A 26381-nucleotide genomic window follows, 5' to 3' on the forward strand; every position below is an offset into this window, starting at 1 on the left:
ATGGGTTTGTCTTTGATCTTTTATTTGTTTTAATAAATTCTCATCTTCTCTAAATAAACCCACATTACGATCTATCTTCCACCTCTCCATTATTTGTCTATAATAAAACCATGAATAAATAATATTTCCTTGTATTAAATCTTCCAAAGACTTTAATTGCCAATTTTTACCATCCCATCTAAGTAGTTGTGCATAAGAAACACTATCCATCTTAACTCCTCTCCTTATCCCTTCTATCGCATGCCCCGGTATAGCCCATAGTGGAATTTTAAAATCACTTCTATAATATTTCCTCCAAACCCGAAGTAAAGAGATCCTTATAATATGAGATTTAAAAACCCTATCAACCTTTTAATTAAAAATTAGATAGGCATGCCATCCAAAAAGTAAATCCCAACCCTCCAAGAGGAGTATTTCTACATTTGTTAAATTAACCCAATCACTTATTAATGTTAACACCACAGCATCATAATACAATTTCAAATTTGGTACCTTGAGTCCACCTCTCTCCTGAATATCCTGTATAATTTTAAGTTTTACTCTTGGTTTTTTCCCTGCCCAGATAAATTTATTAATACCTTTCTGCCATTCATTTAAATTAGCCTCATTCTTTAAAATAGGTATCATTTGAAATAAAAAAAGAAACTTTGGCAGTACATTCATTTTAATCGCCGCAATTCTTCCCAAAAGAGATAATTGCAACTTCTCCCAATTTTCCAAATCTCTTTCATAATTATTTTTATACAATTTTACATTGGAAACAGATAAAATAACCCCCAAATATTTTACCTTATTAACAACCTCAAAATCTGTCAACTTAACCAAAGTCTGCTTATCCAAATTAATCATATTTTTAGGCAGTATTTTAGTCTTATTGTTATTAATTTTAAAACCCGAAACCTGTCCATACTGATGTATCAATTGTAATAACTCTATTACAGAATGAGTGGGTTGAGATAAGGTAACCACCAAATGATCTGCAAAAGCCCTTAATTTATATTCTTTTTATTAACTTCTATTCCTTTTATTTGCTGTGATTCTCGAATTTTGATCAGCAATATTTCCAAAGTTAAAACAAACAGCAATGGAGACAATGGACAACCCTGTCTAGTCCCCTTTTCTATTGCAAACACCTCTGGCAAACCCCCATTAATTATAAGTTGTGCCGTTTGCTTTTGATAGATAGCACCAAGAGCTTGTAAATTTTTTTCTCCAAAGTTCATTTTCTCAATTAGTCTTAACATAAATTGCCAATTCAGCTGGTCAAAAGCTTTTTCAGCATCTAAAAATATCAATCCTGCAGAAACTTGATTATTTTTATCTAAATATTCTAATAAGTTAATAATCTGTCTAACATTGTTCGTCATATACCTTCCAGTTATAAAACCCGTTTGATCCATATGTATTACATGATGCAAAACCCTCATAAGCCTGTTAGCTAAAATTTTTGAAAAGATCTTGTAGTCTACATTTAAGAGAGATATAGGTCTATAATTCTTTGGTAAAGTGAGATCTTGATCTTCTTTTGGAATCAAAGATATAAAAGCTCTACCCCATGACGGGGGAATCTCTGAACCCTGTAATATATTATTAAAAAGCTCACTTAAAGGTTGAATCATCTCTTGTACCAATGTTTTATAATAAATAGATATCAAACTGTCCGTACCCGGTGAAAATTTGAGGGAAAATTTTTATTAAATGTTTTACAGATGGCATTTAGATCCTAAAAAAATTATCTTGTATGTATCCAAATTTACAACCCAAATGTTGGAGATGTGGTAATATGGATGCGACATATTTTCATGTTTGGTGGAATTGTAAAAAGGTAAAGTCTTTTTGGATTATGATTTGATGGAATATTCAAAAGATTTTTAAAAGGAAGATAAAGTTCACCCCTCAATTATTCCTATTGGGTATCTTTGCGGATTTAAATGAGAAAGAAACTACTTTAATGTTGAATTTATTAACTGCAGCAAGGTTATTAGTAGGCTCATATTGGAAGAAGGATTCGTTGTCTACTTTAGAAGAATGGATATTTAAAGTTTCTAACTTTGCAGAAATGGCAAAAATTTCTGCTTATTTGAAGGATCATACACAAGAAAGATATATTATTGTACGGAGAAGATGGATAGATTATATTCAGAAAAAATATGGGACTATAAAGTTTCATTTACTTTATGAGTAAATTTTATATTAACTGTTGTAGAGATTTGTTTATATGACTTAATTTAAGGGGAGTTAAAGGTTAAGTATGATGTTTTTTTTCTTTTTTTCTTTTTTCTTTCCTCTTTTCTTTTTTTTTATTATTGTTAATTTTCTTATTAATAACCCTGTACTCTGCTCTGGGAAGCGAGGGGGGGGGGTTGAGGGTGGGTGGGTGGGTGAGTGGGTGGGTAATGATAATATAGTCATGGTAAATGCTTGGGCATTTCCCCTATGCTGCTTTCATGTGTTTGAGAGGGATGAGAGGGGAGGAAGGAGCAGGGAGGAAGTAGGATGGTTAGAGGAGAAGGGGAGGGGAAGAGAGTAGGAGGGGAGGAGAGAAAGAGGAGGGAAGTAGGGAAGGATTAGAGAGGGTGGACGTTGCCTGGGGGGAATGGACAGGCGGTACCAATGGTTAGGAATTTATTTTAATTGAATTGTATTTTGTATGAATAAATGGAAAATAAAAAAACTTTTTATTAAAAAAAAAGTTTCTTAAAATATGAGATTTAAAAACCTGATCTACTTTTTTATTATAAATTAAATATGCATGCCATCCATATAATAAACCCCATCCTTCAAGAAGGAGTATATTTTTATTTGTTAAGTTAAGCCAATCACTAATCAGTATTAAAGCCACCGCATCATAATACAATTTTAAATTAGGCGCCTTAAGTCTTCCTCTTTCCAGTGCATCTTATATAATCTTAAACTTAATTCTTGGTTTTTTCCTTGCCCAAATAAACTTGTTAATACCCTTCTGCCATTCCTCCAAGCTGGCATCTTTTTTCAAGATAGGTATCATTTGAAACAAAAAAGAAACTTTGGAAGAACATTCATTTTAACAGCTGAGATTCTCCCCAGCAAAGATAACTGTAATTTTTTCCAATCATTTACCGTATATTCCGGCGTATAAGGCGACTGGGTGTATAAGATGACCCCCCCAACTTTTGAGAAGATTTTCAGGGTTTATAAAGTCATCTTATACGCCAGAAAATACAGTCAATATTGAATTTCTGTTTATAGATGAGCACAATAGGAGCTCCTTTGCTGCTAGAAAGCTTTGTCCTGTCAGTGCTTATTTCTGTAAAAAAAATAGGGTTGGCCACTAGGGGGCAGATTGGTTTTAAATTCAGAGAACAGCTACCCGTATATTCCTGCATATAAGATGACCCTGACTTTTGAGAAGATTTTCAGAGTTTAGAAAGTCGTCTTATACACCGGAAAATACGGTAAATCCTTTTGCACTTTTACTCATAATGTCTCATAATTATTTTTGTACAATTTAACATTAGAAGCTGTAATATATACTCCCAAATATTTAACCTTTTTCCCTATTTCAAAACCTGTTAATTTGGCTAACATATCCTTTTCCTTCATAGACATATTTTTCGGTAATATGTTATTGTTATTTACCTTAAAACCAGAAACTTTCCCATACTGGGTTATGATTTCAACCAAATCCCTTACCAAATCTGTTGGTTGAGATAACGTCACAACCAAATCATCAGCAAAAGCTCTCAACCTATAATCATTCTTATTTATTTTTATTCCCTTTATTGTAGGTGATTCACGAATTTTAATAAGTAAAATCTCCATTGTTAAAACAAATAACAATGGGGATAATGGACATCCCTGTCTTTTACCCCTTTCAATTTTAAATGCTTCTGTTAATCGCCCATTAATTATAATTTGTGCTGATTGTTGTTGATATATAGCCTTAAGAGCATACAAAAATTTATCCCCAAAATTCATTTTCTCTACAACTCTCAATAAAAATTGCCAATTTAACTGATCAAAAGCTTTTTCAGCATCCAAAAATATCAAAGCCACAGGGATTTGATTGTTCTTGTCCAAATACTCAATTAGGTTAACAATGTGTCTTACATTATATTTCATATATCTCCCAATTATAAATTCAGATTGATCACTATGGATCAATTGCTTCAAAACATGCATTAATCTATTTGCCACTATTTTCGAAAAAATCTTATAATCTGTATTCAAAAGAGATATAGATCTATAATTCTTAGGCTGGGTAAGATCTTGATCCTCCTTTGGAATCAACGATATAAAAGCCCTTCTCCAAGACGGAGGTACCTCTGCTCCCAACAAAATACTATTAAAAAGTTCCTTTAATGGTTCTATCATTTCTTCAGATAACATTTTATAATAGATTGCTGTTAATCCATCTGTACCAGGAGCCTTACCAACCTTTAACTGTTTAATCGCCCAAGTAATTTCCTCACAAGTAATTAAACAATTCATCTCATCTCGTTGATCATTTGAGAGTCTAGGAAAATGTGCTGCCTGTAGATACTTTTCTATATCTGAAACTTGTATGCTTTATATAACTTTGAATAAAAATCTAAAAAGCTCAATCCATTCACTTTTTGTTCATATATTTATTTTATGATTCATTCATTCTCTCTTTTGTAAATCCTCATTCATTCTCTCTATGGCAGGGGTGTCAAACTGCGGGCCTGCGGGCCTACCCCAGCTCTGACAATGCAAAAAAATTCATGATATGTGTTGGTCACTCATCTTTGTCTTTAGCACTCATTCACATTTGATCCTTTCTTCTTCTTTTTTTTTAACCATATATACTTCTTAATCTATCATTAATATTTTATGGAAAATATTTACACATATATTTTATATGCTAGCAGGAATATCTCATAATTAAATGGAGAGGGAATATGCATATTTGGTGTATTATACTAGGGCAATTTTCTTTCTATATTATACATGTTATCTTGGCGTAAAGCATCTGATCTATTCTGTTACTATTTAATTTATTTCTTGAAATTCTAAAGGTTTTCTACTACCACATACCTCAGCACTCATAAAAACATCATTTCATTCATTCAGATATATACATTAATATACTTGGCTCAGATCCTTCACATTCTTAAACAAGGATTAGCTCAGCTTAGTGTTCTTCATAAAGTTGAGGAACTCTGGTTAGGATGATCAAGTTTGTGGAATACAATAGATAAAAGCCACTAGGTTGGCAATCATGATCTAATGATTCTATAATTGATAAATTATCTAGAAAAGTATAGAATTAAGCCTGAAAAATTAATATTGGACATTTTATTCCTATTTTAGGTGAAATAATGAAATTATTATATGCTCTCCATTAAAATTTCTTAAACTATATACCACAATTTGTACTACACAGGCTCCTGTTTCCTTCTAGTAATAAAATTTATGATGGTTCCGAAAATACTACTAAAAATATTCCAGGATAGATCAGTAGTCTAATTCAACAGAAGCTGAATCTAGCTATGTTACTTCTGAGTAAGTTCGTGAAAAAGTTAGGTATTTGATTTATGAAGATGTTTCATTGTATAGAAATTGCGGTATCTTGCAAAAGTCTATAATAATAATGATGACGATGATGACGATGATGATGATGATGGAAGATACCTTGGAGGTCATCTAGTCCAACCCCCTGCTCAGACAGGAAACCCTATACCAGGGGTCGGCAATCATAAACACTTAAAGAGCCACTTGGACCCGTTTCCCAGAGAAAAGAAAACACTGTCCTCTCTCATCCTTCTCTTCATTAGACTAGAATTCCTAATTCCAGCAACCGTTCCTTATATGTTTTAGCCTCCAGTCCCCTAATTATCTTTGTTGCTCTTCTCTGTACTCTTTCTAGAGTCTCAACATCTTTTTTACATCGTGGTTACCAAAACTGGATGCAGTATTCCAAATGTGGCCTTACCAAGGCATTGTAAAGTGGTATTAACATTTCACGTGATCTTGATTCTATCCCTCTGTTATTGCAGCCTAGCACTGTGTTGACTTTTTTGGCAGCTGCAGCACACTGCTGGCTCACATTTAAATAATTGTCCATTAGGACTCTGAGATCCCTCTCATAGTTACTACTATTGAGCAAGGTACCACCTATACTATACCTGTGCATTTGGTTTTCTTGCCTAAATGTAGAACCTTACTTTTTTCACCATTGAATTTCATTTTGTTAGATAGCGCCCAATGTTCAAGTCTATCGAGATCCTTCTGCATCTTAAGCCTATCTTTTGGAATGTTGGCTATTCCTGCAAGCTTAGTGTCATCTGCAAATTTGATGAGTTCCCCATCTATCCCCTCATCCAAATCATTGATGAAGATATTGAAGAGCACTGGGCCCAAAACAGAGCACTGGGGTAACACACTACACACTTCCCTCCATATAGATGCAGTTCTATAGAGGACCACACACTGAGTACAGCCAGTCAGCCAGCTATGAATCCATCTGGTGGTGATGCTGTCTAACCCACATTTTTCTACTTTATCAAATGCGTTACTGAAGTCCAAGTAAATTATATCCACAGCATTCCTCTGGTCCACTAATTTTGTCACCTGGTCAAAGAAGGTAATAAGATTTTTCTGGCATGATCTCTTTTTGACAAACGCATGTTGGCTTTTGGTAATGACTTTGTTTGCCTCTAGGTGTCTGCTGATTCGTTGCTTGCTTATCTTTTCCAAGATCTTCCCAGGTTTTGAGGTCAGGCTGATAGGTCTGTAGTTTCCTGGATCCATTTTTTCCCCTTTTTTGGAGATGGGAACTACATCAGCTCTTTTCCAGTCCTCTGGTAGCTCCCCAGTGCTCCAATTTTTTTGAAAGATATAGTTCAGTGCTTCTGAGATCACAGCTGCCAGTTCCTTCAGAAGCACAGTAAAAGTGGCTAATGGTTCCTATGTGATCTCTGGAATATGCAGTATATTTTCTAAGAAGTTCCCAGTAATTAGGAACGTGGTAAGAAGACATGTCTTTTGACAATCTATACTATTTATGTTAATTTTTTTCCTTCCTAATATTTTTCCACAAGTGAAAGGTCCACTTTTTGGATCAATGAAGTGTTGATCCATTGGCTGCAACAGGAATTGAATGATTGACTTGTTGCCTGAGCTTGACATCATGGTCTGAGAGAGATCATCTAGCTGGCAGGACTAGAATTCACATTTCCTGGATTATAGTGCGGTGCCTGAAGCACTAGACCAAATTGGCTCTCTGTCTGCTACATATTTATTTAATTTTGACTTTTTTGACTGCTTTTTTCTCTTGCATTTCTGGCATTTTTGAATAGTTGTGCACTACCTTAATGTTGCAATAAACATTGCAGTAAATAGAAAGGCAATATATAAATTGAATAATATATTTTAGAAATTATAATGGATTCTATTCCCCCTTACTATTATTTTTAGAAATATATGTTTTCCAAGTTGCATGCCAGAGGCATTATACATTTCTAAACATAAAAACTAAACTTTTTATAAAAGTAGAAAGTAAAGTTTATATAAAATACAAACTTTTTAAATGTGAATTGAATAAGGATAAGACCTTGAAAACAGAACTGACAAAGATTTCATGCCTATGAACAACCAATATTTTATATTGGTTAGATATAAATATATATTTTATGACTTAAATCAAGACCAGAGAATGTGAGCTGCTTTCTTTTTATGAATGTAATACAGAATTCTTTGCAGCAAATTATTGTAACACATATATTTCAGTAGGTTTTTTAAAACAGTTTGATTCATGTTACAGAATTTGATTTGTCAAGAATCTATATTGCATATCTCTATAATTGGTTTAAAGCAGACCAATTATATTAATATATTAATAATCCTTACATCTCTTAAATGCACGTTTCAAACATATAGTTTATTAAGACTAAAATGAATTATACTACATGCGTAAGAATACATATTTTATGTTATCAATTATCTAGTTCAGTAAATGAGAACTGAGCCAAATACCAGATTACAATGCTCAACAGATTGTCATCTAAAATCAAATGGAAATATTACTTTTAATACCAGAATTTACTTGATAAAAGTATAATGTCTCAATTTAATAGTTTGCTAAAAAATAAATCCATGAACCCACAACTTGCACCAGAATTATTGTGTTGTATCCAGAATCTATTGTTGAGAATTCATTTACACCTAAGCATTTTTAGCATCATATACAAAATAATATGCCATTCACCTACTTTGCTAAATACAGCAGGACTTATCTTGACCAATTACATCACCAGGAATAATTTGGGTATCATTTGGAGACTTCTATCATTGTTTACCTTGATTCTAGATTATTTATGAATAAATGCACTGATTACAATATGTATGTAGACAAACATGTAGGTGGAATATAGTCTGGATTTCCAGGAAGGAGGAGTGCATTGCAGAGGAGTAAGAGTCAGTTAAGTTTAGATAATTTACTTGGGAGAAAAAGAGTTAAGGCACTCCTCTCTGGGAATTCTCAAGATATATCTTTAATTAAGCAAATGCTTTAGTTTGGCAAGATTTCTGTCTATAGGTGAGGAACAATAAAGGAAACTGTTCTGAAGAACCTCAGTATGTCTTTCTTTCTTTCTTTCTTTCTTTCTTTCTTTCTTTCTTTCTTTCTTTCTTTCTTTCTTTCTTTCTTTCTTTCTTTCTTTCTTTTGTAGCCTGGCACATACATATACACATGTGATTATTTCTGCCTTATGTTTCCTGTTCTTAAAACTGTTACCAAATTGTAAGAGGATACAGCATTGCAAAGCAGGGGGGTATCAAAATATTATAACTACTTATTTGCCAATGCTGGCAAGGTTGGTGTATAATAAGGTGACCAACCATCCTCCTTTAGGGAGGACAGTCCTCCTTTTGTAAGTTCTGTCCTCCCTTGAAAAGTGTCCTCCTACATGTCCTCCTTTTCGATATTTGAAGACTAATCTACAGGGCTTTTTTTTCCTCATAGAACGCTCATAATGGCGTTCCGGCACCTTTTTTTGATGGTTTTTTTTCAACTTTTGCATGAGATGTACTACTCCCCCTATTGGCTTTCGAAAGCCAATAGGAATTGCTGCTGAGCGTGCCAAATTTTGTATTTTGTACAATGTTTTGTATTGCAGTTGGGGGCAGGGCAGCTATTACGAAACACTTGGCCACCAAGAAACATAAGCAATCATCAGATGCATCAGCTTTCAGTTGTAAAGTAACAAGTTTTTTTAAAACTTCAAAGTATTCTGAAGATGAAAAAAGCTGCAATGGAGGGAACATTTGCATTCCATACCATACCATAATTCACAATCAAAGTTTTTGTAGTATGGATTGTACAACTAAATTATTGAAAAAGTGTCACGATGCTAAATTTTCATGCGCCAGGACAAAATGTGAGGTATTTAAAAATTACTGTGACAAAATACTTACAGAAGACTTGGAAACTGCAGCATTTGTAACGGTTTTATCTGATGCATCCAATCATAATGAAACTAAATTGTATCCAATACTAGTAAGATATTTTAATGTTACCAAGGGCATTCAAGTAAATTTTTTAAATTTAGAATCCATTGAGGGCGAAACTGCTGAAATTTTATCAAACCATCTATACAGAGTAATAAATGAAAACAATTTGAAATCCAAAGTTGTTGCACTAACAGCTGATAATACAAACACAAATTTTGGTGGGCGAAGACACAAAGGGGTGAATAATGTGTATGTAAAATTACAAGATTTATTCCAAAAGAAAATACTAGGAATAGGTTGTAATGCACATATTTTATCAAATGCAATCAACATGGTGTCATGTGCCATGCCAATTGATGTAGAAGTAACAATAACTACAATTTACGTGTATTTTAGTCGTTTTACCGTTTGTGTGGCTACTTTAAAACAATTTTGTGAAAAAGCGAATGTTCAATACAAAAAACTTTGAGGATATTCAAAAGTTAGATGGCTTGCTCTAACATCTGCTATAGAGCGTGTTCTACAATTATTTGAGCCTCTCTGTTCATATTTTTTAAGTTTAGACAAATGTTCTAAAATCCTGGAATCGTTTTTCAATAATGCAATATCTGAGATATTAATGTATTTTGTACATAATCAAGCATCTATTTTTCACAAAATGATTCAAAAGATCGAAGGTGAACACATTTCAGCTACAGAAGTTAGTCTTATTTTGAATGACTTTATCCTTCAAAATAAAACTCGATTTGAAGAAAAAAAATTTCCTTTAGTTATAAAAAGAAAATTGTCAGACTTAGAGGAATCAAATCCAGGGATAACGGAAAAGTTTATCAAAGAAGTGCAGAATTTTTACCAAACATGTTTTCAATATATCGAAGAATGGTCTGAAACAAACATCACAGGAAATAATAGTTTTCAATGGTGTTTTTTGACTTCATCGCAAGTATATTGGACAGATATTGAATCTTGTGTTGAGTTTTTGTCTAAAGAAATGCCAGACATTAAAATAGACGACAATTGTCTCTTTGAAGAAATTAGAAGACTGAATGTATTTTTAAATTCTGGAAAATTAATACAATGGGAAAATAAACACGTTGAAATTGATTAAAGATGGATGGAAATATTCAGCCATTTAAAAAATGAACATATTCCATGTGAAAATTTATTTATTCTTGTTCAATTTACATTGTGCTGTCCTGGAACTAATGCAGCAGTTGAAAGGTTTTTTTCAATTGCTAATGATTTTTGGAAAAGTGAGAAATCGAGATTGAATGTTGATACTCTAGCTGCAGCACTTGCCGTAAAATTCAATATGAAGGATATTTCTTGTTCAGATATTTCCAATATATTGTTAGAAGATGATACATTGACAAAAATATTCTTTCAATGGAAAAGTACTCATTTAAATAATAATTAATAGGCATGTAAGCATAATTACAATATAAATGTTATTGTTACAAAAAAAATTTATTATGCAGTTATCATATTATAGTGTATTCTGTATTATTGTTGCAATGAATAAAATGTTTCTTATTTTTTTCTTCAATTTATTTGTGTCCTCCTTTTCATTGTAAAAAAATTGGTCATCTTATGTATAACAAAACAATTGAAATCATTTTACAATAACACATTAAAAGAGTTTTCTAAGAAACGTTATGAATCTGCAGAAAGTACATTGGGAATCTTGCCTCATGAGGGAGAGAACTTAGTATCAGAGATGCTGTTACAGAACCGTGCTGACACAGGCTCCCACCATCTCAACTCTCTGGGTGATGGGACACACAAGAGGATGCCTGAAAAAGTCTATATAGTAAACAATTGAAATTACTGAACTTCAAAAACTATCCTATTTCACATGTCTGGAAAGATGTGTTCACACACACACACACACACACACACACACACACACATCTATATATAATATTATGTATGTAGGGGTGTGTGTGTGTGTGTGTGTGTGTGTGTGTAAATAAAATAAATAAGCAAAGTAGTGAAAACTTCTGTTTCTCTATTAATATTTTGTGCCTCAACTTTTCTCCAGCAGCTTGTAATTTCTTTCACATTTCATTCTTGCTATAAATAACATTGACTATATTTACAAAAAGAAAGATGTAATTATTGCAGAAGCTTGACAAAATTTCAATTATCTTAGCTAAGTGATTTAGTAGATTCCAGCTTGAATAACAATAATAACTCTAGTTTGAGAAAGCAAGATAAATTGTATATCACCATATTATAATTCTCTACTGAAAACCAATATTATAAAGAAAAGGTAATGAAAAAAATCTACTTCACTTACAGCTTATGGTGATGCCAAGTTCTACATTATGCCTCTTTGGTAGTTTTACATGAAAAGTGCCACTACTTGGTATGACAGATTCTGTAATTAAAAGTTGTTTCATTTATTAATTTATGCCAAGTAGAACTCCATTCACTGCATTTTCATAATTCATATATAACATACTTATTCAAGCAGTTCTCAGCTCTGAGTCAAAAAAGTAAGTAAATCAAATGTTGAATTATATTTTAGGTTAGTGATTTAAAATAATCACGTAGCATTGATTCTTAAGGTAAAGGACTAAAAAGTAGAAGAGGAAACTTTAACATATAATAATATTGATGTTACATAAAAATGAAATGTTTTAAAGATCAACATTGATGTAACTAATTGTACAACATAATTATTAGAAAAACCCTTTCAACATACTGAAATATTTATCTAAAAATAAACTGTTACTGTTTTAAGTAAACTGTTAAAATAAACATATTGCATAAAGAATTACTAAAATGACTGGTATGTTTAAAATATTTAGCATTCTGATGCTGTATATATCAGCAGTCTGAATTTAATGATAATTCAGTTCAATTATTATATCAACATTTCTAATATTATTTCATATACTATTATAAGTTAAAAAGTAACCTTAATCGTATTCTTCTATATATATTTTAAATCTCACCCATTCTTAGCTCATATTTAGCAGTACCTAAACTGACTGACTGACTTACTTTATTTATCAATCAAGCTTATATGCCACCTATCTTGCCAAAGGAGACTTTAGGCAACTTACAGACATTGAATAAAATACAGAATAAAACATTCAAACAATAAATAAAAGTCTTAAATTTAAAATTGAATTAAAATAAAACTAAGCAGGATGGAAAGGGATGGAGCAAAGTATGCACAGAGAGAAGGTGGATGTTTTTTACTCTATTAGACACCCCCAATGTGCCATATCCCAATTAGAGCCCCAAGCTAGTTTCGAGATGCCAGAATGGTGGGAACGGATCTGACTGGGGGGGGGGCAAGATGTTCCAGAGGGCAGGAGCCACAGCAGAATAGGTTCTTTTTTTGGACCCTGCCTGCCAAAATTCCTTGGCTGATAGCATCCACAGCATGCCCCTTCTGCTGGCATGAGTGGGCTGGGCTAATCCCACCAGAGTGATTAGTTTTTCAGATAGCCCAGACCCATAGCATGGTAAAGGTGATGACCACCATTTTGAATGGGATCTGGAAGCAAACTGATAGTCAGTGCAGCTTGCAGAGTAGCAAGGTAACATGGGTCACTATAGGGACCTAAGAACTAACTACGCAGCTTCGTCTGCATCATCTGAAGCTTTTGGTTACTCTTCAAAGAGCACATTCCAGTAGGCCAAGTGCGAGATGACCAGGCTTGAGTGACTGAAAGTAGGGACTCTCAGTCCAAGAAAGGACACAATTGGTATATAGCACATAGTTGTGCAAAGGCTCTCTTAGTCATGACTGTAATTAATAATGCATAGAAAATTCCAGCCAATTTATTTTATTCTCATTTCTCTATACATGGATTGTTAATTTTATCATTTCAACTCTTTTTAATACATTGTTTCTAGTTATTCCAGGTAATTCCTTCCCTGCCTATAGTGTACAAATAGTCCTTGACTTACAACAATTCATTTAGTAATTGTTCAAAGTTACAATGGCACTGAAAAAAGTGACTTATGACTGTTTTTCACACTTGTGACTGTTGCAGTATCCCCATGGTCATGTGATCAAAATCCAGATGTTTAGCAACTGACTTATATTTATGACAGTTGAGGTATCCTGGGGTCATGTGATCACCTTTTGCAAACTTCTTTGATAAGCAAAATCAATGGGGAAGCCAGATTCACTTAACAACCATGTTACTAAATTAACAACTGCAGTAATCACTTAACAACTGTGGCAAGAAAAGTCACAAAATGAGGCAAAACTCACTTAACAAATGTCTCATTTAGCAACATAAACGTTGGGACCAATTGTGATTGTAAGTCGAGGACTGTCTTTATGTTGTATTTTGAATAAACAGCAAAATAATTTCAGCCTGTACTTTGTAAGATCCAGGATGACTATTAATAAAATATTGGCATATACTAGGATTGTGTATGCATGTGTTATAACAAATTCAAATGGATTAAATTCTCACCACTTTAGAATATGGAATACTCCACTACTCATACCTGCAACATCGAATTCAATTTCCAAAGTGACCTTGCTAGTGATAGAAGAATCTCTGAGGAGCTGATTAGCTTCATCAAATGTGCTATCTTCAGTTAGGATCCCATTTATAGCCAGTATTCTGTCTCCTATTTGTAGGGTGCCACACCTTCATACAAAATAAAGCAAATAAGGTTCCAATATATGGAAAAACAATAAACTTAATTCAATTCTTATGAAAGATAACAAAATTAAATGTTCTGCACTAAAAGATTGCTCATTTATCATGTCCCAAAATTTACAATTTTATCTAATTTTGTTCCAAGGGAACTATATTATCCTGTGTTTAAGATCAGCATGGTTTTAATATAAAATATTAACATAGTTTAAAAAGCAGTGGTGATAATGAGGGTTCTTTGTGTTTTTCAATTTAAGTTAAAAAGGGGGGGTTGCAATGTTCAGGAGGTTAAAAAATGTTCTTCACTTGGAATTATTAAAACAGATGTATGTTTGCAAGGGTTGTGTAGCTACTTTAAAAACTATTCCTGACTTTGTATGAATGTGTATGCACAACTGTTTTCTTAGAGAAAAACAGTATTATTGCTTTAATGACTCAAAACATCTCCCAAAACTAAAAATTCCAAGCTCTGATATTTAAAAACTTGATATTATTATTGTTGTTCATTGCATAGCCAGCCAGATGTTCAGACTGGGTTTGGCATTTTTTGTCTATCTAGTCCTTACCAAGGACCTGGGATAGGCAGATGTAGATGTTTGATGGTATTACAGATACCGTCACAGGATGGAAGCTGTTCCTAGTAAGGCCGCCTTTTGCAATTGACTGATGGTGAATTTGTCAATGACAATGCCAATGGAGCACATGGTGCTCCAGTTGTTTTGGGATTGCACCAAAGGCACCTCTTACTATTGGCACTACCCTTGCTTGCCTTTGCCACAGTTGTTCTATTTCTATTTGTAGGTCTTTGTATTTTGTTATCTTCTCCAGTTCTTTCTCTTCTATTCTGCTGTCTCCAGGTACTGCCATGTCCACTATCCAGACTTTTTTGTCTTTCTTATTGACAATTGTTAAGTCTTGGGTGTTATGTCCCTATCTGTTTGAATTCTAAAGTCCTGGAGCAATTTAACTTCTTCATTTTCTATGACTATCTGTATTTTATGGTCCCATCAGTTCTTGCTTGCTGGCAAATGATATTTTTTGCAGATCTTCCAATGTATCATTTTGCTACTTTGTTATGTCACTATGTGACCTTCTTGTAGCAGCTTACCAGGTGGTGCACTGTTTCTTCAGCTTCTTTGTATAGGTGGCACTTAGTGTCTGTTGCTGTCTTCTCAATTCTGGCTTTTATGCATTTGTCCTTAAAGCTTGTTCTTGTGCAACCAGAATTAGTCCCTCATCCTCTTTCTTCAACTTTCCTGCTCTTAGCCATTGCCAGGTCTTATTATCTGCTTTCCCTAATTTTTTTTTTTTTTAATGTATTGGCCATGTTGTGCTTTGTCTTCCCATACTTCCATTCTGTTCTTCATTTGGTCTTTCTTGTAAGCCAGTTTGGTTTTTCTAGTAGTTAGTAAGCCTTCCTGGCATACTAATTCCAGTGCATCTTCTTTATTGTCCTTTAGATATTCTTCCAAAGACATTTCTTCTTCTTCAACCAACTGATGTACTTGCAATATTTCATGCTTACCTATTTGCCTTGGCAGGTAGAGTCTGTCAGTATTGCTGCAAAGATGTACAGCGTGATTCATAGTCATTATTTTTCTGATCTTTCTATCCATTGCTTTTAGTTCTGCTTGAGTCCAGCCAACTATTCCAGCTGTGTATCTAATGACTGGAATTTCCCAAGTGTTGATTGCCTTGATGGTATTTCCTCCATTGAGTTTGGACTTTAATATCTTCTTCACTCTCTTGATGTATTCACCTCTAATCTTTTTCTTGATTTCATTATGCTTGATGCTATCAGCTTGAAGGATGACCAATATTTGTAGTGTAGCGTTACCCCCTCAGAGGCTGCCAAAGCCCAGACCCTCCTAGCCCCCCCTTTAGCTGCGCTCAACAGCCGTGCTCTTGGGGCTCCAACTGAATGTCCTTTTTTTCAGTGGGAGCTCACACGGAGTGAAGGGGTGGCAGGTTCTCATCATCAAAGAGGTTCACAGGAACAAGCAGACCAACTCCCAGCCATGGCAGTCAGTGTGTGGCAATGTTTATCAACCCCCTGGCAGTTGTGGCAATAATAGTCAATAGCTTGTAGCAACCACTTGGAAGAACAGGGAGGGGAAAGCCCTCTGGCTCCTGGCAGCATTGGAAAACACAGGCAAAGATAGTCAGCACTCTGCAGCAACAGTTTGCCCCGCGAGGGCAACTCCCCGCAAGGTCTATAGCTTGCACAGGTGATAATGATCACAGTTCGAATGGCCTCTGGTCTCCGAGGCAGTAGCAACCAGCCTCTCCTCCTCTTCTGCTGGCACTCGTAGTCTCTCTAAGCTGAATTTCCCCCCTTCCTTTCTAGTTAAAACCTAAGTCTAAAAAAACCCCAGAAAGCTTTCTCTCTTCTCACTCTCACTCCTCCCTTCGCTCGGGATATCCCCTGTGAAGGAAAGCGATAAAACTCCATTTTCTCACTCTCTCTCTCCTTCCCTTTATTTCCAAGAACAGAATCACATAAAAGAACCCCAAACTCCTCTCCGGTTTCACCTGTTCTCTCCCCCAGCAACAACAAACACCCCATCCCCCTTTCTCCTTCCCTTTTTCTTTCCTTCTGCCCAATCCATGCCCGCCGTGCCCAAATTGGCCGCAGCTGTCCGAGCGTCCCACTTGTCTCTCTCCAGCAAGGCTCCCACAAAGCCTTTCAGCCAGCCCCACTACAGTAGTAATCATCTTCATCCAAACTCTTAATGTTATTTGCATGGAGCATCTTGATTCCTTCAGTTTTCACTATTTTTCCTTGTTTGATAGTGAGTGTGGCACATTTGTCTAATTCAAACTTCATTGCAACATCTTGGCTATATATACAGAAAGTATTGAGCAGCGATTCTCTTTCAGATGGGAGATTTTCCATACAGCTTCAGATTGTCCATGTAAAGGAGGTGGGATAGTCTGGCAAATATTTTTGATGTTTGATGGCCATGGTCTGAGTTATTCAGTATTGTTGATAGAGGAAACAGTGCAATGACAAATGGTGGTGGTGATAGAGAATCTCCTTGGAATATTTCTCTCTTGATATTAACCTCTCCCAGTTTCTCACCACTGACCTGCAATCGTGTCATCGATCTTTGCACAAAGCTTCTGATGTTCCTACTGACTCCTGTTATTTCTAGGCACTTGATTATCCATTCATGTAGCAGCAATCTGAATGCCTTTTTGTAGTCAATCCATGCTACAGTCAAGTTGGTCTTCCTTCTCTTGCAGTTTTCCAAAAACATTTTGTCAACTGATTTTCATCTTTTGTTCCTCTGCTTAGGTGGAAAGATCGAAACAACTGGGTAAGTTTTTCAACAAGCACAGCACCGCCAGCCTTATAGACTTCCACTGGGATTGCGTCAGATCCTGGTGCCTTACCACTGGAACATTGACTGATGGCCTGTGAGGTTTCAGCCTCTGATGGTAGGGCATCTAGGCTGTAGTTCATATCTACCTGGGGTATCCTGTCAATCGCCTCATTACTGATGGTGGATGGGCGGTTCAGCACAGAGTGGAAATACTCGGCCCAATGCTGTAAAATCAGGGTCTTCTCAGTGATAAAAGTTGCACCACTCGAATCCAGTAAAGGAGAGCTTCCTAAGGGCTGAGGTCCATACAGGGATCTAAGGGCTTCATAGAATCGTTTGGCATCGTTTCTATCAGCAAACTTCTGGATTTCATCTGCTTTGGCACTCAGCCAGGAGTCCTGCATCTTGCGGAGCTTGCTCTGTACAATCCTGCGAGTGTTTATAAAAGCATTTTTCTTTGCAGTTGATGACGGGTCATTCTGATGAGCGTGGTAGATCGTGCACCTCTACAAGAGGAAAGGAAATCGACAAGTCTGCAATAATTATAGAGGAATATCACTTCTCTCTGTTGCAGGCAAGATCTTTGCACGAGTATTGCTAAATCGCCTGATTGACCATCTGGAACAGGGTATACTACCTGAGACACAGTGTGGTTTCCGCAAAGAGCGTGGCACAGTGGACATGATATTTGCAGCTCGACAGCTCCAGGAGAAATGTCAGGAGCAGAATCGTGAACTATACACCACCTTCATGGATCTCACCAAGGCTTTTGATACAGTTAGTCGTGAAGGACTATGGCGCATTATGTCAAAGTTTGGGTGCCCTGACAGGTTTATTCTGATGGTACGACAATTCCATGATGGCATGGCGGCTCGTGTTCTGAGTAATGGTGGAGCCTCAGAGGCCTTCCCTGTTACTAATGGGGTTAAGCAAGGCTGCGTGCTGGCACCAACCCTGTTCAGCATGATGTTCTCAGCCATGCTGTCAGACGCCTTTCAGAACAGCTCAGTGGGAGTTAATCTGAGGTACAGAACTGATGGGAAACTGTTCAACCTGCAAAGACTTCAGGCTGTCACCAAGGTAAAGGAGACTGTGCTACGAGATCTCCTCTTTGCTGATGACTGTGCCCTTAATGCAAGATCAGAGCAGGAAATGCAAGCCAGCATGGACAAATTCACAGCCACTTATGACAACTTTGGCCTGTTCATCAACACGAAGAAAACTGAAGTGATGTACCAGCCAGCTCCAAAAGCCCAATATCAAGAGCCTACCATCACAGTAAAGGGACAAAAGCTGCAAGCAGTGGACCAATTTATGTATCTTGGTAGTACCCTCTCCCGTGCAGTGACAATTGACATCAAGGTCAACTGTAGAATTGCCAAGGCAAGTTCTGCATTTGGCAGGTTGCGGACTAATGTGTGGGACCGCCATGGAATAAGTCTTGCTACCAAGCTTAAAGTTTACCAGGCAGCAGTGCTAACTACCCTATTGTATGCTAGTGAGACCTGGACAGTGTACAGGAGGCATGTTAGGCAACTGAACTACTTCCACATGACTTGCCTTCATAGAATTCTGAGGATCCGGTGGCAGGATAAGATACCAGACACATATGTCCTCTCCAGAGCAGGCCTATCATCAGTTTACACTCTGTTGATAAAAGCCCAGATGCGCTGGGCAGGCCATGTTGTAAGGATGCCAGATCATCACATCCCTAAACAGCTCTTCTATGGTGAGCTGTCTCAAGGAAAGCGATCGCATGGGGGACAAAAGAAGCGATACAAAGACACGTTGAAAGCTTCTCTTAAGTCCCTGGATATTAACACCATCTCTTGGGAACTTCTGGCGCATGATCGACCGACATGGCGCACCTTGGTGTACCAGGGTTGCCAGACATATGAACACAGAAGGACTATCTTGGCACAAGAGCACTCTGCAAAGCCAGAGCTGCAAATGCTGAAGTAATAGTGTCTACATTTCTTTGTTCAGTATGTGGCAGAACATTCCGTGCTAACATCGGTCCTATTAGCCACCTACGGACACATTGTTGATGGCCCATAACCCACAAGATGTCAAGGTCTTCATCAAAATCGATGGTCGAACAACATTTCTTTTAACTTTCAACTTCTTTTTTATTCTTATCCACCTCTTTTAACCAAGCTGCATCCTTGCTGTACTTCTTTGGGTTATCCCATACCTGCACTCAGAACTGCACTGTTTCTTCCTTGTCAGGTACTGACTGATTCACTGCAGTTTCTCCATTGATAGATTGGTAGAAACGTTTCTGATTGGATTGAAATTGGGGGTTCTGCTGATCTTCTTGGCTATAGTTGTTATTTGCTCCTTTATTATTTCCAGTGCTTCCTTGGTCTTCCTTATTTCTAAGTGGTATTTCTTGGTTAGATATTCTTTGATCTTTTTGTTCTTCAGCTTTTTTTCTTCATCTGTTCTAGCTTGCTTTCATCTGATCTCAACTTGTTGATCTTATTTCCCAGTCTAATCTTCCATTTTTGTGGTGCAGTTTGGGTTTTTTTTCTTCTCTATTGATTTTGCATCCCAGGTATTCAGTTATAATTGCAGCTGTGCTATATACTAATTGGTTTGTTTCTTGCAGTGAGTTGGTGCTTATACTTGATATTGCAGTGTTTGCATCTTTTAAAATTTGTGCTAGCTGTTTCTTTGGAACAAGATTCAATGCAGGCAGCCTTATTCTGATGCTTTTGTGCTGTTCTAGATGCTCAGTTATTCTTTATTTCAATTATTTTACTTCTTTAGTAAGAGGGCTTTGTTCTTCCTGAGGCAGAGGCAAGGGTGCCTGGTTTCCTAATGAAAACAGTTGTATATCTCTGCTGGATTTATCTACTGCCAACTCCCCCTGATTTGCCTCTACATTCTGAGTTACTTCTGGCAAGGCTTTGATATCTTTGCCCTGGCTAAACCTTTGCAGTTCTTCCAGTTCTGCTTCTGTGAATACTTTACTTCAAATTACAATTCAATTTTGATCTGCTAGCCTTTGTTCTCTTTTTTCTAATTCTGGATGTTGTTCTTTCCAGAACTGGTCATTTGTTTCAAATATCCACTTCTTGTTGCACTTGATCTGTAATAACAGATAATTATTTGTTTTCAATCACAGTATATTTGTGACAAGTCAATACCTTTTCTTCCAGCAGCTGCCAGCCCTGGTTGCTCAGCTAACAGTCCTAAGTCCTATAGCCCATAGGTCCCCAACCTTTTGGACACCAGGGACTGGTTACAGGGAGAGAGGTTTTTCGGCAGACCAGAGGGGGCATGGTTTTGTGTGCTGCCTGCATCCTGTGGATGGGGCTTTCCTTGTTTGTGCGGACTGGTTGCTAGCATGTTGCGGCCCGATACTGGTCCACAGATCAGGGGTTGGGGACTCCTGCTGTAGCCCATTTTTCACCATAGTCCAACATCTAGTGTGGACCTTGTTATACCAGGTGACATCTGAGCCAGTATGGTTTTCTGAAATTTATGTCTCACCATATTTTTAATGGGAGACACATTCTTTGTCTGACTCCTCTGATGAGACCTGTCCAGTATGGTTGAACTTCTGGCATAGCTCTCATATTTGTTAGAGCACACAAGCCCTACAACCATGTCAAGGTAGTACCTCACTGGGGGGCTACAAATTATTATTATTATTGATTTAAGGTTTAATCTTCAATTCAATTCACAGGCTGAGACTGGTAAAAACTTAACAGTTCAAGTCCTAACTAAGGATCTAAGAGCTATTAAGATAGCCTCTGAATAATAGCCAGTTTGGAATAGGGTGGCTTTTTGCAAAGTCAGAATATACAGGTCTAATAAGTTCAAAATTTCCATGTATCTAGGCAGCCCTTTGGGTATTGCTCCAAGGGCTCTTATTACTATTGGTACAACCATTGGTTTCTTCCTCCATAATCACTCAAATAATAATAATAATAATAATAATAATAATAAAAAAGTTGGAAGGGACCTTGGAGGTCATTGAGTCCAACCCCCTGCTCAGGCAGGAAACCCTACACCAGTGATGGCGAATCTTTTAGAGACCAAGTGCCCAAAAACTAGCCCCGCCCCTGCTCCACCCCCTTCCCCGCCCCCACTTTGCCCCCATCCCACTTGCCCGCAGGGCCACTCATTGCCTCCAGGGCCCACTGCAAATCGTCCAGTAGTGCCATGGCAGCCACGCCCTCTGCCCGTGCCCCGCAGCATCAACTGTGCACGATGGGGCATGAGGGCAGAGTCTTGTCTACACTGCCTGGCTGCCATGTCCTTGGCTGCACTACTCCGCGTGGGCCACGCTCGGGGGTGACTCTTCTCCAGGAGGGCTGCTGGTGAGGAGGGGGTCACAGGGAGAGGCAAGACTGGGGCAACGGCACATGTGCCCACAAAGAGGGCTCTGAGTGCCACCTCTGGCACCTGTGCCATAGGTTCGCCACCACTGCCCTGCACCATTTCGGACAAATGGCTGTCCAGTCTCTTCTTAAAGACTTCCAGTGTTGGAGCATTCACCGCTTCTGGAGTCAGGTTGTTCCACTAGTTAATTGTTCTAACTGTCAGGAAGTTTCTCCTTAGTTCTAGGTTGCTTCTCTCCTTGATTAGTTTCCATCCATTGTTTCTTGTCCTGCCTTCCGGCGCTTTGGAGAATAGCTTGAATAGCTATTATTTAAATTTATTTGCCACTCATTTCATTTCAAAGCCACTCTGGGTGTCTTATAGCATAAAAGTATCAGATATCAGTTATAACTGAACCGGGAAACTGAAATAGCAATAGCAATAGCATTTAGACTTATATTCTGCTGCACAGTGCTTTACAGCACTCTCTGAGTGGTTTACAACATCAGCATATTGCCTCCAACAATCTGGATCCTCATTTTACCAACCTCAGAAGGATGGAAGGCTGAGTCAACCTTGAGCCAGTCGGAATCAAATTCCTGGCTGTGAGCAAAGTTAGCTTGCAATACTGCATTCTAACCACTGTACCACCATGGCTCTTTATATTTTCCTGCTAATCTAAAATAGCAAATTTTTAAATTAAGCTTCACAGATTCCATTAGGAAAAACTTATCTAATTTTCTTAAATCCAATTGTGTGTCAAAGATGGTAATCTAGATAATGAAAAGAGTAATTGTGATTTTTCTCATGCCTGATCATTTTTTAAAAAACCTTTTGAAATCAAAATAGGAAAGACAGTATGTTTCACACTTTTTGTGAACAATCCTGAGAAATTATCTGAATCCCGAAAATAGCTACGGCAGGGATCCAAGGTGTTCTAAGCAATAAAGAGGGTTAATAACCTTACCAATCATTTCAAAGAAACTCACTTTTCTGCTGGACTGCCAGCTTCTATATAGGAAATCAAAGGTGGAGATGATAATGTCTCTGTAGCAAACACACTGCCCTGGAGTTGTATTCCAAATCCTACAATTGGATCAGCTGTCAACACTACTTCGGTAGTTTCCGTGTGGACAACTTGCCCTGCCAAGCCAACAGTGCTAGAGGCTAGTGATACTGCAAAATATATCAAACAGAAATAGTGATATTCAGAATGATAGCAAATGAATTCATTTTCTGATGCAAATACTATCTATATAAAAACTGTAATAAAATGTCAGTGTGACTATTTTCAGTTAGAATAGTTAAAATTCAGGATCAACATACCGTAGTACTTAGCTAAACCTAGGAAGAGCAATGAATATTAGGATTAGTGTATAAGTGAAAGAGATGATCTAAAACCCCATAGGTCAGTTATTTCAGTCACAGAATCAGAGGATTGGCTGTCTTTACTCTAGTCAAGTCTCTGGTTCTTAAATACTCGGCTTCTAGAAAGTTGACATGTTTTATTACCAGACTTTTAATACAAAGGGTAACGCAAACTGTATACATCCTTCAGTCAAATATATCCCAGATTCTCTTTAAAAAGCTAGACTTATTAAAATTTGAATTTTAACTGTCCTATTTCTAAATAATTATTACAGAAAAGCCTGACTACATTACAGAAGGAAAGTAGATATTTGTGAAAATAATAACATTGGGTTACATGCAATGACATAAAAGTTGATTTTTTTTTCTCATGCAGGGAGATTTTCTTGTACTTCTCTACCAAGACCATTCTGCTCAAAATGTGTTTAGGAAGTACTTCAACCTTTTAAAACTGCGCTTCCCAACCTTTTGGGTACCCAGGGACCAGTTCTGTAAAAAAACAATTATTCCATAGACTAGGGGGTATGTGTTTTGAGTGCTATCCCACGCATGTGTAGATGAAGCTTTCTCACTAGCATGGCTCAGTTCCTAATGGGCCATGGACCAGAAGTTGTGCAGCTCTGTTCTAAAATATATCGCAAGTGCATTAGTGATCTTGATGGAGCTTGATGGAAAATTTACCATAATTGTCTATTTTGGATACAACTACAACCACAATAATAGATTTGTAAATAATTATATAAAGCTACAAGGTTCTACAAGAGAAATTGTCAAGTTTCTCCTTAGCAGATAAAAATGATTACCATTTTTATATGTTTAGTTAAGGAGAGAAGCTCATAAACCAAAAAAGCAGCAATAAAAAAGTACCAGAAGGTATTCTTTTATGAAGATTGATTGCTCCAAGACTGCTTCTTTAATTGTTGGATTGTTACGAGACTGCTTCCTGAGGCTGCTTGCAGATTTCCAAACCCATAAACATGACCTCAAAAAAGACTTTGCTGTCCATTAGTACACAAAGAATTGGGAGCAGCTGAACAATAATGTAGACATAAAATAATTCATTTACAACTACAAATAAATCTTATTTATAGTGTACTATACAGTATAGATATAGATGTGACCAGTGGTGGGATTCAAATATGGGAAGGAGCATTGGCTTACCTGAATGCCTCTTCTCAGCATGATGATGGAGAATCCACCAATGGGTTGACTCTGTCTTCCTGCCCAATCAGACTAAGTCAGTCAAAGTTGCCACACCCCATCCTGGTCTGGGACCACCCAGTCTCGACGAAGGTGAAGCTATTGATGACAGTCCGACGTGGTGACTCCCAAGAAAGGACAAAACAACCCCCTAACACAGGACCTAATGGACCCTTACAGGGGTGGGTGTGGATTCTCCATCATCATACTGAGAAGAGGCGTTCAGGTAAGCCAACGCTCCTTCTCCAGCATGATGGATGGAGAATCCACCAATGGGACATACCAAAGCCACCTGTCCCTATGGGAGAAAGTCAGTTGAGGCCTGTGTCCCAGATCCTGGCACTACTTGTTGCAGCACTCTCCAACCAAAGGAGGCATCTGCAGAGGCAAACTTGTCCAGCTTGTAATGCCTCACAAAAGGAGAGGGTGAGGACCATGTCACTGCCCTACAAATGTCCTCTATGGATGCCTGTGTTGACCATGCAGCAGAGGTGGCAGCGCTGCTTGTGGAAAGTGCCACCACATGACTTGGAACTGACAGGGAGAATGACAAATATGCCCTCGATATGCAGGCCCTGATCCACCTTCCTATGGTGGAGGCAGACACCTTCTGTCCCGTAGAAGAAGGTTGGAATGAGATGAAGAGGGCTTCTGACCTACGAAAGGCCGCCGTCTGCTTGATATAATGGCGTAGGGCCCTGCGGATGTCCAGTGTGTGCCACTGCCATTCCAAGTCATGAGACAGGTGAGGGCAAAAGTTTGGCAGAATGACCTCCTGTGATCTGTGAAACACAGTGTTGATCTTGGGGATAAAGGAGGGGTCCAACCTGAGGACCACCCTGTCTCCATGAAAGATGCATAAGTCCTCTCTAATAGATAGAGCCGCCAGCTCCGAGATGTGTCTAGCTGAGATAATGGCTATCAAGAAGGCGACCTTGAGCGACAAGGACCGCAGAGTACAGGTTTTAATGGGTTCGAAGGGTGACTTAGTAAGGGCCTGTAGGACCTGCGGTAACTCCCAGGAGAGATATCTATGAACCACGGGCAGTTTGCTGTTGGTGACTCCTTTAAGAAAAGAGCGGACCATGGGGTGCTGAGACAATGACTCCGATCTGTCCCAGGTGAGCACCGTGGAAAGAGCCGCCACCTGTCTGCGGATAGTATTGGGCGTTAAGCCCTTGTTGATGCCTTCTAGTAAATAGTCCAAGACCTTTGGGATGGTCACTTCTGAGAGAGTCAAGTGAGTCCTTCATACCAGTGGCAGAAGTTCCGCCAAGTATAGTCATAAATATGATTAGTTGTTGGCCTTCTGGAGGCCTGAATCATGTCAATCATGCCTGACGAGTATGACTCCCGTGACAGGGTCCGGCGCTCAAGCGCCAGGTGGCTAGTTGGAGCCATTGAGGCTCTGGATGTTGTAGGGCTCCCTGAGTTAGAACTATGCGACCTGAGGGAATTCTCCACGGGGGAGCCGTGGAAAGACTCACGAGGTCTGAAAACCATGGTCATCTCAGCTAGTGTGGAGCAATGAGTATTACCTCTGCCCACTCCTGCAGTATTCTTCTGATAACTGGAGGGATCAGAGGGAGAGGAGGAAAGGCATACAATAGACCCCTTGGCCATGGATTGTGGAGGGAGTCCGTCCCCTCCGCCCCCGGAGAGGGGAACTGGGAAAAAAAAATCTGGGGAGTTGAGTGTTCTCCGAAGAAGCAAAGAGGTCCAGGAGCAGAAGGCCAAACCTCTCTGCAATCTCTGTAAAGAGACCTGGGTGAAGTCGCCACTCTGAATGGTCGCCACTCTGAATGTTGACCTGCTGAGGAAGTCCGCCTGCTGATTCGCCTCTCCCAAAATGTGCTCGGCCCTGATGGAGAGGAGGTTGCTTTCTGCCCAAGAACCCAGCAACCTGGCCTCGGTCATGAGGGACCTGGAACAGGTGCCCCCTTGCTGGTTCACATGGGCATTCACCGCCACATTGTCTGTGAGGACCAGCACATGTTGCCTCGCAATCCTGTTGCAGAAGTGGCAGAGAGCCAGATGGATGGCCCTGAGCTCCAACCAACTGATGTTG

At 38.0% G+C, this 26381-nt stretch overlaps 1 protein-coding gene across 9 annotated transcripts in view; it reads right to left on the reverse strand.

Moving 5' to 3' along the window:
* The window catches only part of GRIP1 (glutamate receptor interacting protein 1), a 562796-nt gene that overhangs the window by 96646 nt on the left and 439769 nt on the right, over nt 1-26381 (reverse strand). For all 9 annotated transcript variants that reach the window (XM_039342266.1, XM_039342264.1, XM_039342261.1 and 6 more), the window contains 3 exons: nt 22735-22921; nt 13933-14078; nt 11753-11833 (listed from right to left, as the gene is read on the reverse strand). In XM_039342266.1, the coding sequence (XP_039198200.1) occupies nt 11753-11833; nt 13933-14078; nt 22735-22921 (414 nt within the window). The remainder of the gene's footprint in view (nt 1-11752; nt 11834-13932; nt 14079-22734; nt 22922-26381) is intronic.

Source organism: Crotalus tigris, unplaced genomic scaffold, assembly GCF_016545835.1.
Source record: "Crotalus tigris isolate CLP2741 ecotype Arizona unplaced genomic scaffold, ASM1654583v1 scf7180000017782.1332974, whole genome shotgun sequence".
NCBI classification, from domain to species: Eukaryota; Metazoa; Chordata; class Lepidosauria; order Squamata; family Viperidae; genus Crotalus; species Crotalus tigris.